This window comes from Lygodium microphyllum, chromosome 13 (assembly GCF_053477565.2).
Source record: "Lygodium microphyllum isolate KBCC chromosome 13, Lygodium_microphyllum_v1.1.10, whole genome shotgun sequence".
In the NCBI taxonomy this organism is placed as follows: domain Eukaryota; kingdom Viridiplantae; phylum Streptophyta; class Polypodiopsida; order Schizaeales; family Lygodiaceae; genus Lygodium; species Lygodium microphyllum.
Genome location: NC_141147.1, coordinates 63,815,552 through 63,828,696, shown reverse-complemented (window position 1 = coordinate 63,828,696; position 13,145 = coordinate 63,815,552). Strand labels below are relative to the sequence as shown.

Here is a 13,145-nt window from a genome sequence, read left to right as displayed (position 1 = left end):
GCAAGTACAAGAGTTCTGGACATAACTTCAAGAAAAAGACTTGCATTAAGGAAAAAGATTGTGACGCTTAAGGTTGTGGAGGAAGAAGTGGAGAAGATGGAAAAACAAAAATTAGAAACAAATCATCAATTGGTTTATTTCACACTCCAGTCGGCTTAAGAGAAGGCAAAAACAACCTTGCATGAGAGAGAAAGCTTAGAACATCAATAGGTATAGGGCCAATAGAAGAATGCACATGTAGGTAGAAGATGAGACTTGGATACTATATGGGACACCACTAAAGAAGATATCCAATGACTTAGGAGTAGCACTATACAATGAAAGTCAACACAATGTCCAATTGGAACCTTAGGAGAAAAACTCTATGGTGAAAGTCAACACAATGTCTAATTTTGAAGCATTAAAATATGGCTAAGCAGCAAGAACTGTTTAGAGAACTACATTGCTAATCAATCTAATGGCTATAGAGCAAACAAAGGAAGAGTTGGTCCATCATCTAATGTAGAAGGGTTATGAGGTTCAACAACTAAAAGTAGTTAGTTTGTTGTTATCAAAAACAATCCACCTAAAATCTCCTATGACTATAGAATCACCAATGGTCATGATGTCTCCCATTGATCTGCTAGAAGCACAAAAGTTTGATGCAAGTAAACCTAAAGAGTAGACAAAAGTGAAGAGGATCAAGAGCAAAAAGAGGCATATACTACCATGGTGTAGGCAGTGAGAGCATAGTCTTAAATTAGTGCACAAATTAAGAGATGCTATCAATGTGGAAAGCTTTGTTGTATTCAACCGAGCTTTCATGTCAAGTTTCCACCCAACAAGATTACCATAGTTGAGCTTCACAACATTGAAGATATCAAACTCTATACCCAATTGGATCATCTAGAATAGGAGGTAGCTGATAGACAAAAGCAACCATCAAGTATACATATTTTCTTACAAGATTACTTTCTATGAAAGATTTTATTAAAGATTTAGAATCTAGTATACTACATGATGATGGTAGCTCAAATGATTTTATGCTATAATAACTTGTTAGAAGGCTATAACTAGAAATCGTGTCTTCATTATACAAAGTAAGTTTGCATTCCAAGGGGCTACATACAATGGCACAAAAGAAATTAAGGGACTAGAAGTGAATATGGGTTCATATAGTGAAAAATGAGACTTCTTAGTTGCACCTATGCAATCTTCAAATATCATACTGGGTATGCCTTTTAGAAATCATTATAAGCTAGACATAGTCTATGAATGGCCGATTGACTATAGCCCACCATCAATAGGAGCCTAGATGCAATCACCTACCCCCTTGTCATTTGCATATGTGGTATGCAATGCTTTACATGAGTGTCATGTAGTACATCATTGCAATAAGGCATTGTTCATGTTTAGTTTATGCATTAATTTGACTTAGTGGTCATAGTAGTGTTGGGTTTTTGCATGTGGATGCATCCCTTATGGTTATGGTAGTTTAAATGATTCATGCGTGTGAATCATTATGAGTGAACTAGAATTTCAAAATGTAGATGGCATGAGTATGGTTAAGCAATAGGTGTACATGCTATTTCACTATGATGCTAGCATGTATTTCCAATAGTGTCAACAAATGCTTTTGACAAATTGTAGTGTAATTAAGGGAAATTGCAAGGGTTTCAAGGGAGAGATCACTTTTGATTTTCCAAGTCAATCTATCTCTTTGACCAACAATCCAAAAAAGGAGATATTTTCTTTAAAGAGTCACATCCAAGCTAAAATAACAAAATGCATGCATGATTTATGTTTTTGAGGTAAAGTCTTCACAATCATCTACTTTAACTCATGTGTGGAAGACTTTTCTAGACTCCTTTAAGCACTACTTTGCTCAAGATTATCCACCATAGTTACCATAATCACAAGGAGATTTAGACACAAAATAAAGCTCTTTCCTAGTGTTACTTCTCCCCATAATGCATGCACCCATTTCCCCCTCATTTTTTTGAATCTTGCCTATTATTGCACTATCACCTTGCTCAACCACCTTACTCTCCATAATAGCCCATTCATGCTAGATATTATTTACACCACCTTACTCTCCATATAGTAGTCCATCGATGCTAGATATTATTTTCCCCACCTAGACAAGCATCACCCAAAGATGTGGCATCTAGGACAACATCTTCACCTTTTGGGAGCCCAACACTCTTGTTCATTCTAGGGATCAAGAATTCATTGTGCTCCTTTGTTCACTTTGAGAAGTGTACAACCATGTGGATTTGGAGTTTCTAGAAGGCACATTGTGGAGGATGCACTTTTTAGAGTAATAGGTTGGAGGATTGTTACCCTTTATTCCTAAGCACGAATCCAAGTTTTAATTGACAAGACAAGTATAGAGAGATTCAATATCAAAATATCAATGAGATAGGAATGCCCATTAACCCCCTTCTTTCTTTTATTGTAGTAGAGGCCATGAGTTCTTCCTTGACAAAGACATCTAGTAGTATTACAATCATTAGATTGCTTATCCCTAAGCTCGAGGATCTCCTTGATATGGAGTTCACAACAATATTTATCTATTCAAGGATGAGAAACTTTAGGGCCTTCTAGAGGCAATTGAGATATTTCACATAGCATTAAGTGTCTTCTTAATTAGCACAAGACTTATAGATTTTGGTGAGAGATTCAATGGCCAAAGATTAGTGAGATAGGGATTCCTACTAACCCTCTTTTTGATTTTTTTTTCTAGTAGAGGCCATGAGTTCTTTCTTGAAAAGAGATCCATTAGAATTACAGGCATCATGTTGCTAATCCCTAAGCTTGAGGAGCTCCTTGATATAGAGTATGCAACAATAGTTTATCTATACAAGGATGAGAAACTCTAGGGCCTTATAGAATCCATTAAGATATTTCACATAGCATAAGGTTCCTTAATTAATTATCATGAGTTATAGATTTTGGATAAGTAAATCTAGGTAGTCAAAATGGTGATACACAAGGATTTCACCTAAGTCCCTCGCAAAATCAAGGTGAGATATCTTGGATCTGATGTGGGATTGATATTACCTTAGTGAAGTAATTAGCACCCCTTCTTTTGACCATTGTATAGAAGCTCCTTTCTTGGAGGTTATCAAGACTATCATTAGCAAGGCTAGTATTAGCAAGGAGAGAGTGGTAATCACCAACTAGGTTCTTCTTGAGACGATGACGTACATGCATTTGGCTAGGTGAAGCACCTTATGAACTTTATTTGATTAGGTGCAAACAAGAGCCTGGTTATAGCATAGATGGTTTGGGATGCCATTACAAAACCTAGATCTAGAGGAGGCTTGGAAATCATAGACCCAAACCTAGATCTAGAGGAGGCTTGGAAATCATAGACCCAAACATTCAAAGCAAAGCCTTATTGTTACACTCATTGTCATGGATCTCCTTCCAAGCAAGGATCAATGGAAGAAAATTATACTATGACGGCTTTAATCCATCACATCTACACATGCAAGACCATGGCATCCTAGTATTCATCGGATATTTTAGAACATGAAGACTAGACACTTAGGGGAGTTTTGAGATCCAAGTGTAGTTGCTATCATTTGAAAGAACCTAGTTCTATTTCATGTGGGCTCCACTAGGTAAAAGTAGAGGAGGTAGCAACCACGACTAAGAGAAGAGGAGGCAACTTCTTTTATTCAGTTACTATTTGTGATTGGAGTTGGGCTAGACTATTGGATAAATGACTTACATAGCCTAGGGGAAGTTCTCTATACAAGTTGCTATCTTAGTTGAAGACTAGTTTGCATTTTAGATGTCGTGATAAGAGATCCAAAAGCCATGACTAAAGCACCTTAGGGGCACCAAAGCTATGATTATAGAGGGTATGATAGATAGAGTATCCTCCAAAGCTGAGGAAAAATACAACCACTTTGTAGACCTCTATTGGTTTCTTCTTTAATGGAAACATCTTCTTTGGGGTCACTACAGCTAGGAGTGATATGATATTCACTTAATAGTGGAGGAGGACAATCACTTTTAGGGAGAGGACTTGGATTAGGTAGATTTTACATGATGCTCCAAATAGAGGATCAGATTAGTGGCACACTATAAGAGGAGTTGGTATATTGACCCACACCCAGCCACCTACTTAATAGATGGATGGAGACACTAGACTTATCAAAGGAGGCACCTTCAAAGATTACAATGGGATCCTTAGGAGTGAATTCAAAGGGATCCCTTCTTTGATAAGGCAATGTGATGTGGCCTTCTTTAGCTACATTATCAAGTCAAGGAAGACAATTCAAATGAGGAAGATCAAAGCACAACAAACAACCACTTTCCATTGGCATAGAGAGGGCATCTTTGATCTTTTCTTATCAAAAATTTGGAGGAGGCTAATGATAGATCTAGGACTAGGAAGACCATTATTGTGACTTGAGGGGTCTTATATTGGATAACAAATAGAGGCCAAAAATGTGGATATGAGGATTTTTAGGGGAGCCACTCCTTTCTCATTATTGTTTAACATTTGAATAGGATTCCCACTTCAAATAGATGCTAAAAATGTGGTTCTGAGGATTTTTAGGGGAGTCACTCCTTTCTTGTTATTGTTTAACATTTGAGTAGGATTCCCACTTCAAATTACTTGTAGGCACAATGGACCCAAGGACACTATCATGGATGGGAGTTGATTGTGAGTACTATTTCTTCGTACATTTGGGCTATGAGGTGCAATCATCCACCCAAATGTCTCCACCACACAAACTCTCTCAAGGAATGGAGAGAGATTGTCCATTCTCTCCTCCTCCTCTGTGTAGACATGGGACTCTGATACCTTCTTTCACATAGCTCGTTAGATGATGTGGCATTATAACCCACCCAATTGGTAGTTCACACAACCATTGTATTTATGATGCATTAAGTTACTCCCTACATGGTTCTTTATACCTTGTATTTTATCTTAAGGTGGTTTTCTCCATTGTGTTATTAATAGAATTTTTCTTTTTTCTTTTTAAGTTAGTAAACCCAATAAAACATTTTCCACATGAAATTTGAAGTGACCTTTCAAATGTGCTAGCAAAAAGATGCATGTATAATAACATATTGCAAGTAATTTCAATATAGAAGAGACTTACGCAAGGACCTCTGACATCATAAGTCACTTAGCCCCATTTCAGTAGAAGAGAAGCTCAAAAAAGAAAACTTCAATCTAGTGTAGAGGAGCCGATTGTGTGACATCTTAAGTAAAAATAAGTTTCTCCTTTTTAATCCATGGCAATTCATGATGAGTTTTAATTTAGCAATATCACTAAGTATTGAATGGACAACATCACATTTCTCACTTGGATGCTTTGTCATGCTAAGCCTTAGTAAACGTGAAGGTGAAGGTGAAGGTGAAAATTTTTATAAGGTCATAGTGAGACACTTTAGAAAAACAAGTGCTATCTAGAGGCATGACATTATTTGAACCCAACATTGCTCGCAAGAGTACTTCAATCTCCTTGCATAAGCCATGAAACCAAGTCCTAGTCATATCAGTGGTCCAAGTCAGAACCATAAAGTACTACCTGAGTGGCACTTGTTTTTTTATTAGCTCCTCTACCCTAGACTTTTGGTTGCATTTGGTACTTACAATCTTTTTCTATTGAGATTCTTAATAATTGATGCAAGCTTTGAGTTCCTACAAGTTACATTAGTAATATACCTCCTTCAATGACTCTATTCTTTAGCATGATATGGAAATTAAATCTTTAGAGCAACAATAGAAATCCTTCCATGAAGCCTACTATTAATGGAGATTCTCTTTCAGATTTGAATTGTCAATCTTTGGTTTGGAAAGTAAAGATTTTTGCCTCTTAATTTGAGCAATATTCTCTCCAAAATTTGTTGAAGAAGCTCAAGTTCCTCTTCACTTGCTATATCTTTTTCTTCTATTGGAATAAGTGTAGCTTTTATGCATAATATGTAGTCAAATAATAGTGAAAAGCAAAGTGGTTTCTAAGCATCACAAGTGTGCCTTAAAGAATAGACCATGGTACTTAGTAATTTCCCCAACTTGCTCATGGAAGAACTCTAAACTAGAGAGAGTTGCTCATGAGTTCATTAAAGAAGAAGATTGTCACCCTAAAGATAGAAAAGATCTTGTTTCTCCCCTCCCCCCCCCCCACCCCCCAAATAGTGTGTAGCCGCCGTTTGACTTATTTATTTTTGGTTGGGATGTTGCTCAAGGCTCAATGCCCAACATCCATTTTTGGGTTATACTCATGCATCGACGAAGGTACCCTTCCTAGATACTCAAGTAGGACTTGAACCATTAACCACATGCAACACATGCAATGTCCTTACCGGTAAAAATGAGTAATTCTAACAAGATGCAAGGCAAGTGCAGGTGTGAGTAAAGGGAAGAAGGTATCGACCTTAAAGATGGAAGTAAAATCTTACCAAATGTATTGTATGTCTGGCTTTTTTCAGTGTCACGGTGTCTTAGTCTATGCTGGCTTCTCTCGGGACGCCGAGCTCCTGCAAAGGTGACTAGTTTTTAAGCAACACGCGGGTACGAGCCAGCTCTTTCCCGTATGGAGCGCACTACCATGGCACGACACAGACCCAGAAAAGAGACAGACAGACACCCACACCACACACACACACACACACACACAGATTTTTAATCCTATTAGCTCAGTGGCTCTCTGTCCATAGACAGTAGAATTATACTGCAACACGATTTCATCCCCTTCCCCCATAATCAGTCCCTCCCTCGCCACCTGCAATTTAGCTCTATATATATAAGGCCCCCACTCCCCCTCTTCCCCCACCATCACTGATATCCATCTCGCCACCTTGATCTGTAATAAGGCTTCCATATCCCTCCCTCCCCACCCACTTTTCCCTCTCATAGCTACCATTTCTTCTGATCTCCTCTACTTCCTTAGACATGGCGGCGCGCTCTCTCTCAGTCGCAGCTGCTCTCATTTTCATGGCGGTGCGTTGTAATTCCTTCATTGAGCTATGTGCCTGCATACTGGAGTTGCGAAGCTCACTAAGCTTCTTGACTTATTTTCTTTCCTCCTCAGGTCTTAGCCGCAGTTGCCATGGCCGCTGATCAGCACAAGGATTACAGTGAAGCCTCTGTGGAAACGGGTTTGCAAGCTCGGGTACATCAAAGGCGCCTCCTAACCATGGGTGGGTGAGAGAGAGATTCTTTTGAGTGAGTTTTCTTTCATTAAGGAATGATTAATATTGGTGGTGGTGGGGTGTGTGTACATGTTTATGTGTGAAGTCTTTTCATTCGAAGATTGATTTCTTTTGAGCGAGTGTTTATATCTTTAAAGAGTGGTTCATATTGGTGGCTCTGGTGATGGTAGTTTTAGTAGTGGTGGTGGTGGTAGTGTTAGGTTAATGTTTCTTTCCTTAAAGAATGATTACTATTGGTAGTGATAGTGGTAGTGTTTTGCCCTTGATTAATGATAAATATTAGTGGTGATATGGCGTTGGAGTGTTTCTTTTCTTGAATGATTAATTTTGCTAGTGATGATGGTAGTGGTGGTGATAATTCTAGTGGCCGTGGTACATATATGTGTATTCGTACACACACATGTAAACATGTGGATATATACATATTATCATCTTTGCTAATCACTTCTTCTACCCATTGTTGTTTGCAGATTGCCCAAGTGCATGTGATGGAAGGTGCAGTGCAGCAGGTGCACATAAGAGATGCGAGCAATTATGCTTGATTTGTTGTAAGGCATGTCAATGTGTCCCTCCAGGCACCTATGGACATAAGGAAGTCTGCCCTTGCTATGCTAGGCTCAAGAACGATAAAGGAACTGACAAATGCCCTTAAGATAGATCTACATATAATATCTCACATCAAATATCTACAAGCATGAAAGGCAATGTTATTATCATACTTCTCATTTTCTAGTCATGATTTTTCTCAGTACTCAATGTACTTTACTCTAGTGAGTGATTATAAATATGAACAAAAGCTTTTAGAAACTCTTATGTCAAGGTTGAGTCGAGAGAGAGAGAGAGAGAGAGAGAGAGAGAGAGAGAGAGAGAGAGAGAGAGAGAGAGAGAGAGAGAGAGAGAGAGAGAGAGAGAGAGAGAGAGAGAGAGAGAGAGAGAGAGAGTGTGTGTGTGTGTGTGTGTGTGTGTGTGTGTGTGTGTGTGAAACTTGATATAGATAGTGGAAAATGTTCTTTTGGCAAGATCTTATATTTTGAATTTTCTATGAGATCCAATTGTATGGCTGAATATTTGGTATCAAGGGGAACTAAATCAATGTGTACTTTCAGTTCCAATATATTATCTACAATGAGAAAACACACTTTGTTGTTCTGTATGCATGCATGTGTGTGGGAGGGGGATGTGCATCCATATGTATATATGTATTTTCTTAGAAGTGAAACAAACTCTTTGGGGGTTTGATAATATTGCATTTGTAATTCATAATGTGATGCCTATGCATAAACCTTTGTTTGTCACCTCATTAGATCTATAGGCTTGCTCATTTTGTCTCCTTTCTCACTATTGAACCCTTTAAACTACATTTCTTTTTTAATAATAGCAACAAAAAGTTCAATTTTTGCAAGACTTTTTATGTTTCAAAGTGGTTTGCATGTCCTATGATCAATACCATTTAGGAAATAAGGAAAATGTCCATCTCTCATAAAATGAATATGAGAGTAACAAAAGTAAGATTCTTGTCTACAATTGTGTCCTTTTAGACACTAATGTGAATCATCCTTTGGCCTTTCTTCCCTTTATCCTCCAAAATACATGTAACAATTATACAACTCAAAACTTGAATGATGGGGGAACTTACTTTAATTTGAGACATTGAACACACACAATAGATGTAAGGAGGAGCCTACTTAAGAATGGAAGAAAAGAGAGAGGACAAAAAGTTTTTTTGTTGGTTTTTCTTTATTCTTTCTCACATAATAGAATATGCACTTACCGTAGATAATATGTAATATAATGGAAAGTGTCCTATTAAGTTAAATAGCACATGATTGACTATAGTAATTATATTTGATCTTCACTAAGTGTAGCTAAGGATTAAACAAAACCTAACTATATGCATTGATAAGTGCTATAAAGTAGATGTAACTAGCCAAAATATAATCAACAATTGCCAACCATCACTTACTATTTTTAATAGTTACTTTGTATGGCAACCACTACTTCTAAAGATCTCAAAATTAGGTTAATGTCTACCCCCTCCTTGGTATATGCCATTTCCTTGTAACTTGCCATCAAAGGTAGAATGTTGTTGCACAACATATAGCCTGTGGAATGTTGGGACTTAAGTGGTGTAGTTTGATGGAGGAGCAATTGGTTTTATTTGGTAGACATGATGGTAATAGTGAGAAATGTATTGGGGCATGTATTGAGACTTCTTGGGTGGATTACGATTGATGCCAAGGTGGATGACAAGGTATTGTAAAGTATTTGTACTATTGTTGAGAATGATACGCGTGATTTGTTGATTCATCCATGATGATTGTAAGGAGATGAAAGATTCGATAAGCAATCATATTAGTTCAATTAAGGAAAACTTAATGGGTAGATCATCAATATGATCATACTACTTGGTGATGTAGTTAGAAATAATCTTCTTTAATGAAGGTGCCCTTTCTAGCCTTGTTGTTAGTAAGCTCCTTCTATAGCACTAGGTGGTGAGTGCAGTCATCACAAAACAAAGAGTCAAGTCACTTTGAGAGTCAAGTCTACCAATAGAAAAGCAAGAGCTTCCTAGATATGTCCCACCCTTTATTGTGGCTTGAAGATATGTGTGTGGGTAGAGAAGAGGGTCTAGCATGCTAGAGGTAGAGCTAGAGGTGATTGGAGGGTAATTGACAAAAGCCACCCAACACCTCTCACTTGAGAACGCCTAGGTGCGGTGCAATTTTTATGGGTGCTTTTCTTTTCCTCTTTTTTCTAGAAGGATGCTAAATAGCATTATTCCCTTGAGCTTCTAGCCTTGGTAACATGGCACATTAAACTATAAAGGCTGGTAGGGATTAACTGAGATGGTTCTTGAGACTAAAATGCATTCACATGAGTGTATATGAGCTACTGCAAGCCAGGAAGATGATAATGTAGATGGAGAAGCTTGATGATGATTCTATCATTGAAGAACCACCAAGTTCTTAAGGGCGTGTTATCAAGAACGATCATTTGAGCCATTTGGAGAAGCATTATGTGACCCTTTTCAAACGAATTGGTCATTGAAGAGAGCAGGTTTCCAAGGTAGATTTTGCTTGGAGATGCATTGGATTGAGTTGATGGAGACAAAACCATACAAACCATGCCATTTAGTCTTGCAAAGTGTGCTACCCAGACTGCTAAGATATCGCCCAATGAGAAGCCTATTGCCAAGTGCAAAACCACAACACAAAATGTATTGGATGGAGTGTTGTCATGGCTGCGGCAGATATGGACACATTGCAAAGGATTGTTACAAGAAGCAAGGAGACATGAAGGGAAAGGGCAAACAGTATGGGCACTATGCATCTTCTAGTAGTGCTCATGATGAGCAGGTTGACAGATTGTTTTCCATGCAACATATGTCTAAGAATGCATCTAGGCAGAACAAAGATGAGAGATGGTACATTGATTCAAGGGCTTCAAATCATATGGCACCCCATGGAGAATGGTTTGATGAGATGATTGCAAGTTCACATGGTTATGTGTGTACTAGGGATGACACCCAACATGACATTCAGCACACACGAATTGTTCCGTCGTTGATGCATGATGGCAAGAAAAAGAGCCTGCATGATGTACTACATGTACCTACAATAACCAAGAAACTTTTGTCAATTACCCAAATGGTAGAACAGAATTTGCAGGTGAGATTTAATAGAGATGGATGCTTTGTTAAAGAATATGGTAATGGATGCAAATTGATTGCTAGAGGCCGAAGAGATGGCAGAATGTTTACTCTTGATGCGTCAATTCCAAAATTGAAAGCAACCATGTTTGCACATGATGATGGTGCTATACGGGATGTTGAGATATGGCATAAGCGAATTGGCCATGTGAATGTATAAAAGCTGAAATCTATGCAGCAAAAGGAGATTGTGCTTAGCGTGCCTAAGTTCAAGTATCATGACTTTGGACATGTATGTGATGCATGTCAATTTGGAAAGCAAGCACGGTTTCCATTTATGAGACATGTACGGAATAGCTCACGACCCTTGCAATCAGTACATTCAAATGTATGGGGTCCAACTCATAATGCTTCATTTGGTGGTGCTCGTTTCTATGTATCCTTCATTAATGATTTCAATAGGTACACCTAGCTTTACATACTGAAACATAAGGATTATGTGTTTGATGCATTCAAGGACTTCAAGAAGCATGCTGAAAATGAGTTGAGCTATAAAATTTCATATCTTAGATCAGATGGAGGTGGAGAATATGTCTCTAATTACTTTGACAGGTACCTTGCTAAACATGGGATCAAAAGACAGTTAACTTGCAGCTATACACCGCAGCAAAATGGTGTAGCAAAAAGGAAAAATAGGATACTGATGGAATCGGCAAGAGCTATACTGAATGAGAAGAGTTTGCCAAATGTTTATTGGGCTGAAGCAGTAGTGACTGCTATCTATGTGCTGAATAAAACCCCTATAGTAGGGATTCATAATGTAACTCCATATGAGAGATTGTATGGTCATAAGCCTGACATTTCACACTTGAAGGTATTTGGCAGCATTGCATATGTGCATATTCTTGATGAAAAGAGGAAGAAATTGGATCCTACATATGTCAAGAGTGTGTTTCTTGGTTATGCACAAGACTGGAAAGCTTACAAGTGTTATGTACCATCTACACATGAGACATTGATTAGCGGAGATGTTGTTTTTTATGAGCTGGCATCGTTGTATAGTAATCCTGTTGCAGTGGCTACTGATGGATCAGCCAACACTAGTAATGCTGAAATTACACCTACAGTGAGTACATCCATGAGTGGTCCTATAGGTGATAGGTCACCTACAGTAAGTCCTTGGTCAGGACGCTTGCGGAGTCATACTCCTATGTCCACTGACACGAATATGTCAGTGAGGGGGAGATTGGATATAAGGGAAAAGAAAAGATGCTTGAGGATGTGACAGGTCCACTTACATCAGGTTATGAGTCATCTAACTACGACAGTTTGGATAGTGAGTTGGGCATACCATCTATTATGACACCTGGAGTAAGGCAAAGTCGTTATGTACCACCTCATGAGAGGCAAGCTCAAAGTGAGCCATAGTTATGGAGATCTGAGAGAGTCAGAAAACCAGTTGACACGTTTACATACACTGGTTATTCAACCTGCCATTATGCACATATGGCTAGTGTGACAAGTTACAAAGAACCTACAAAGTTTGATGATGCAATTATAGATGATAACTGGTGTGCTACCATGGATGAGGAGTATGCAACCTTGGCTAAAAATGAGACATGGGATTTGGTTGAGTTGCCTGAAGGCAAAGTCTCCATTGGCTGCAAATGGGTGTACAAGGTTAAGTGCAAGTCAAATGGTTCGTTAGAACGCTATAAGGCCAGGCTGGTTGCAAAAGGGTATGCACAGCAATATGGCTTTGACTATGAGGAGACTTTCAGTCCAGTGGCTAAAATGGCAACAGTCAGAACTGCCATTGTTTTGGCAACATGCAAAGGCTGGAAATAATGGCAAATGGATGTCAAGAATGCTTTCTTGAACTACGATTTGGTTGAGTAAATATATATGGAGCAGCCTGAAGTCTATGTTCACCGGACTTTCCTACACATGTATGTAAGCTGAAAAAGGCTTTATATGCACTGAAACAGGCACCTAGAGCATGGAATGCTCAGATCAATAGTTATTTATAACAACGTGGATTTAGATTGGGTGATGCAAATCACAGTCTGTTCATGAAGAAGACAGATCATGGATATGTGTTTCTAGTGGTCTATGTAGATGATCTTATCATCACTGGAGATGATGAAGATGGCATTGTTGAAATTAAATCATGTTTACAAGCTAAATTCAGAGTCAAAGACCTTGGTGAACTAAAGTATTTTCTTGGGATTGAGGTAGTCTCTATGTCTCAAGGTATATGGCTACTACAGAAGCAGTTGTTGAGATATCGAGCTCCACTCGTGATACGCCAGGGTGACCGTTGTGTATTTAT

At 38.4% G+C, this 13,145-nt stretch overlaps 1 protein-coding gene across 1 annotated transcript; it reads left to right on the top strand.

The window, feature by feature from the left end:
• The first annotated feature begins 6,627 nt into the window (after positions 1-6,627).
• Positions 6,628-7,971, top strand: LOC148026699 (cypmaclein-like). The gene is made up of 3 exons (XM_087691177.1): positions 6,628-6,952; positions 7,044-7,152; positions 7,635-7,971. The coding sequence occupies exons 1-3, from the start codon at positions 6,905-6,907 to the stop codon at positions 7,814-7,816; spliced, it is 339 nt and encodes a 112-aa protein (XP_087547303.1). The 5' UTR covers positions 6,628-6,904; the 3' UTR covers positions 7,817-7,971.
• The last annotated feature ends 5,174 nt before the right edge of the window (positions 7,972-13,145 follow it).

Coding starts and splice junctions, on each gene's coding strand:
- LOC148026699 (XM_087691177.1), top strand. CDS start 6,905: ATGGCGGCGCGCTCTCTCTCAGTCGCAGCTGCTCTCATTTTCATGGCG. Junction 6,953..7,043: donor CTGCTCTCATTTTCATGGCG/GTGCGTTGTAAT, acceptor TTTCCTCCTCAG/GTCTTAGCCGCAGTTGCCAT. Junction 7,153..7,634: donor AAGGCGCCTCCTAACCATGG/GTGGGTGAGAGA, acceptor TGTTGTTTGCAG/ATTGCCCAAGTGCATGTGAT.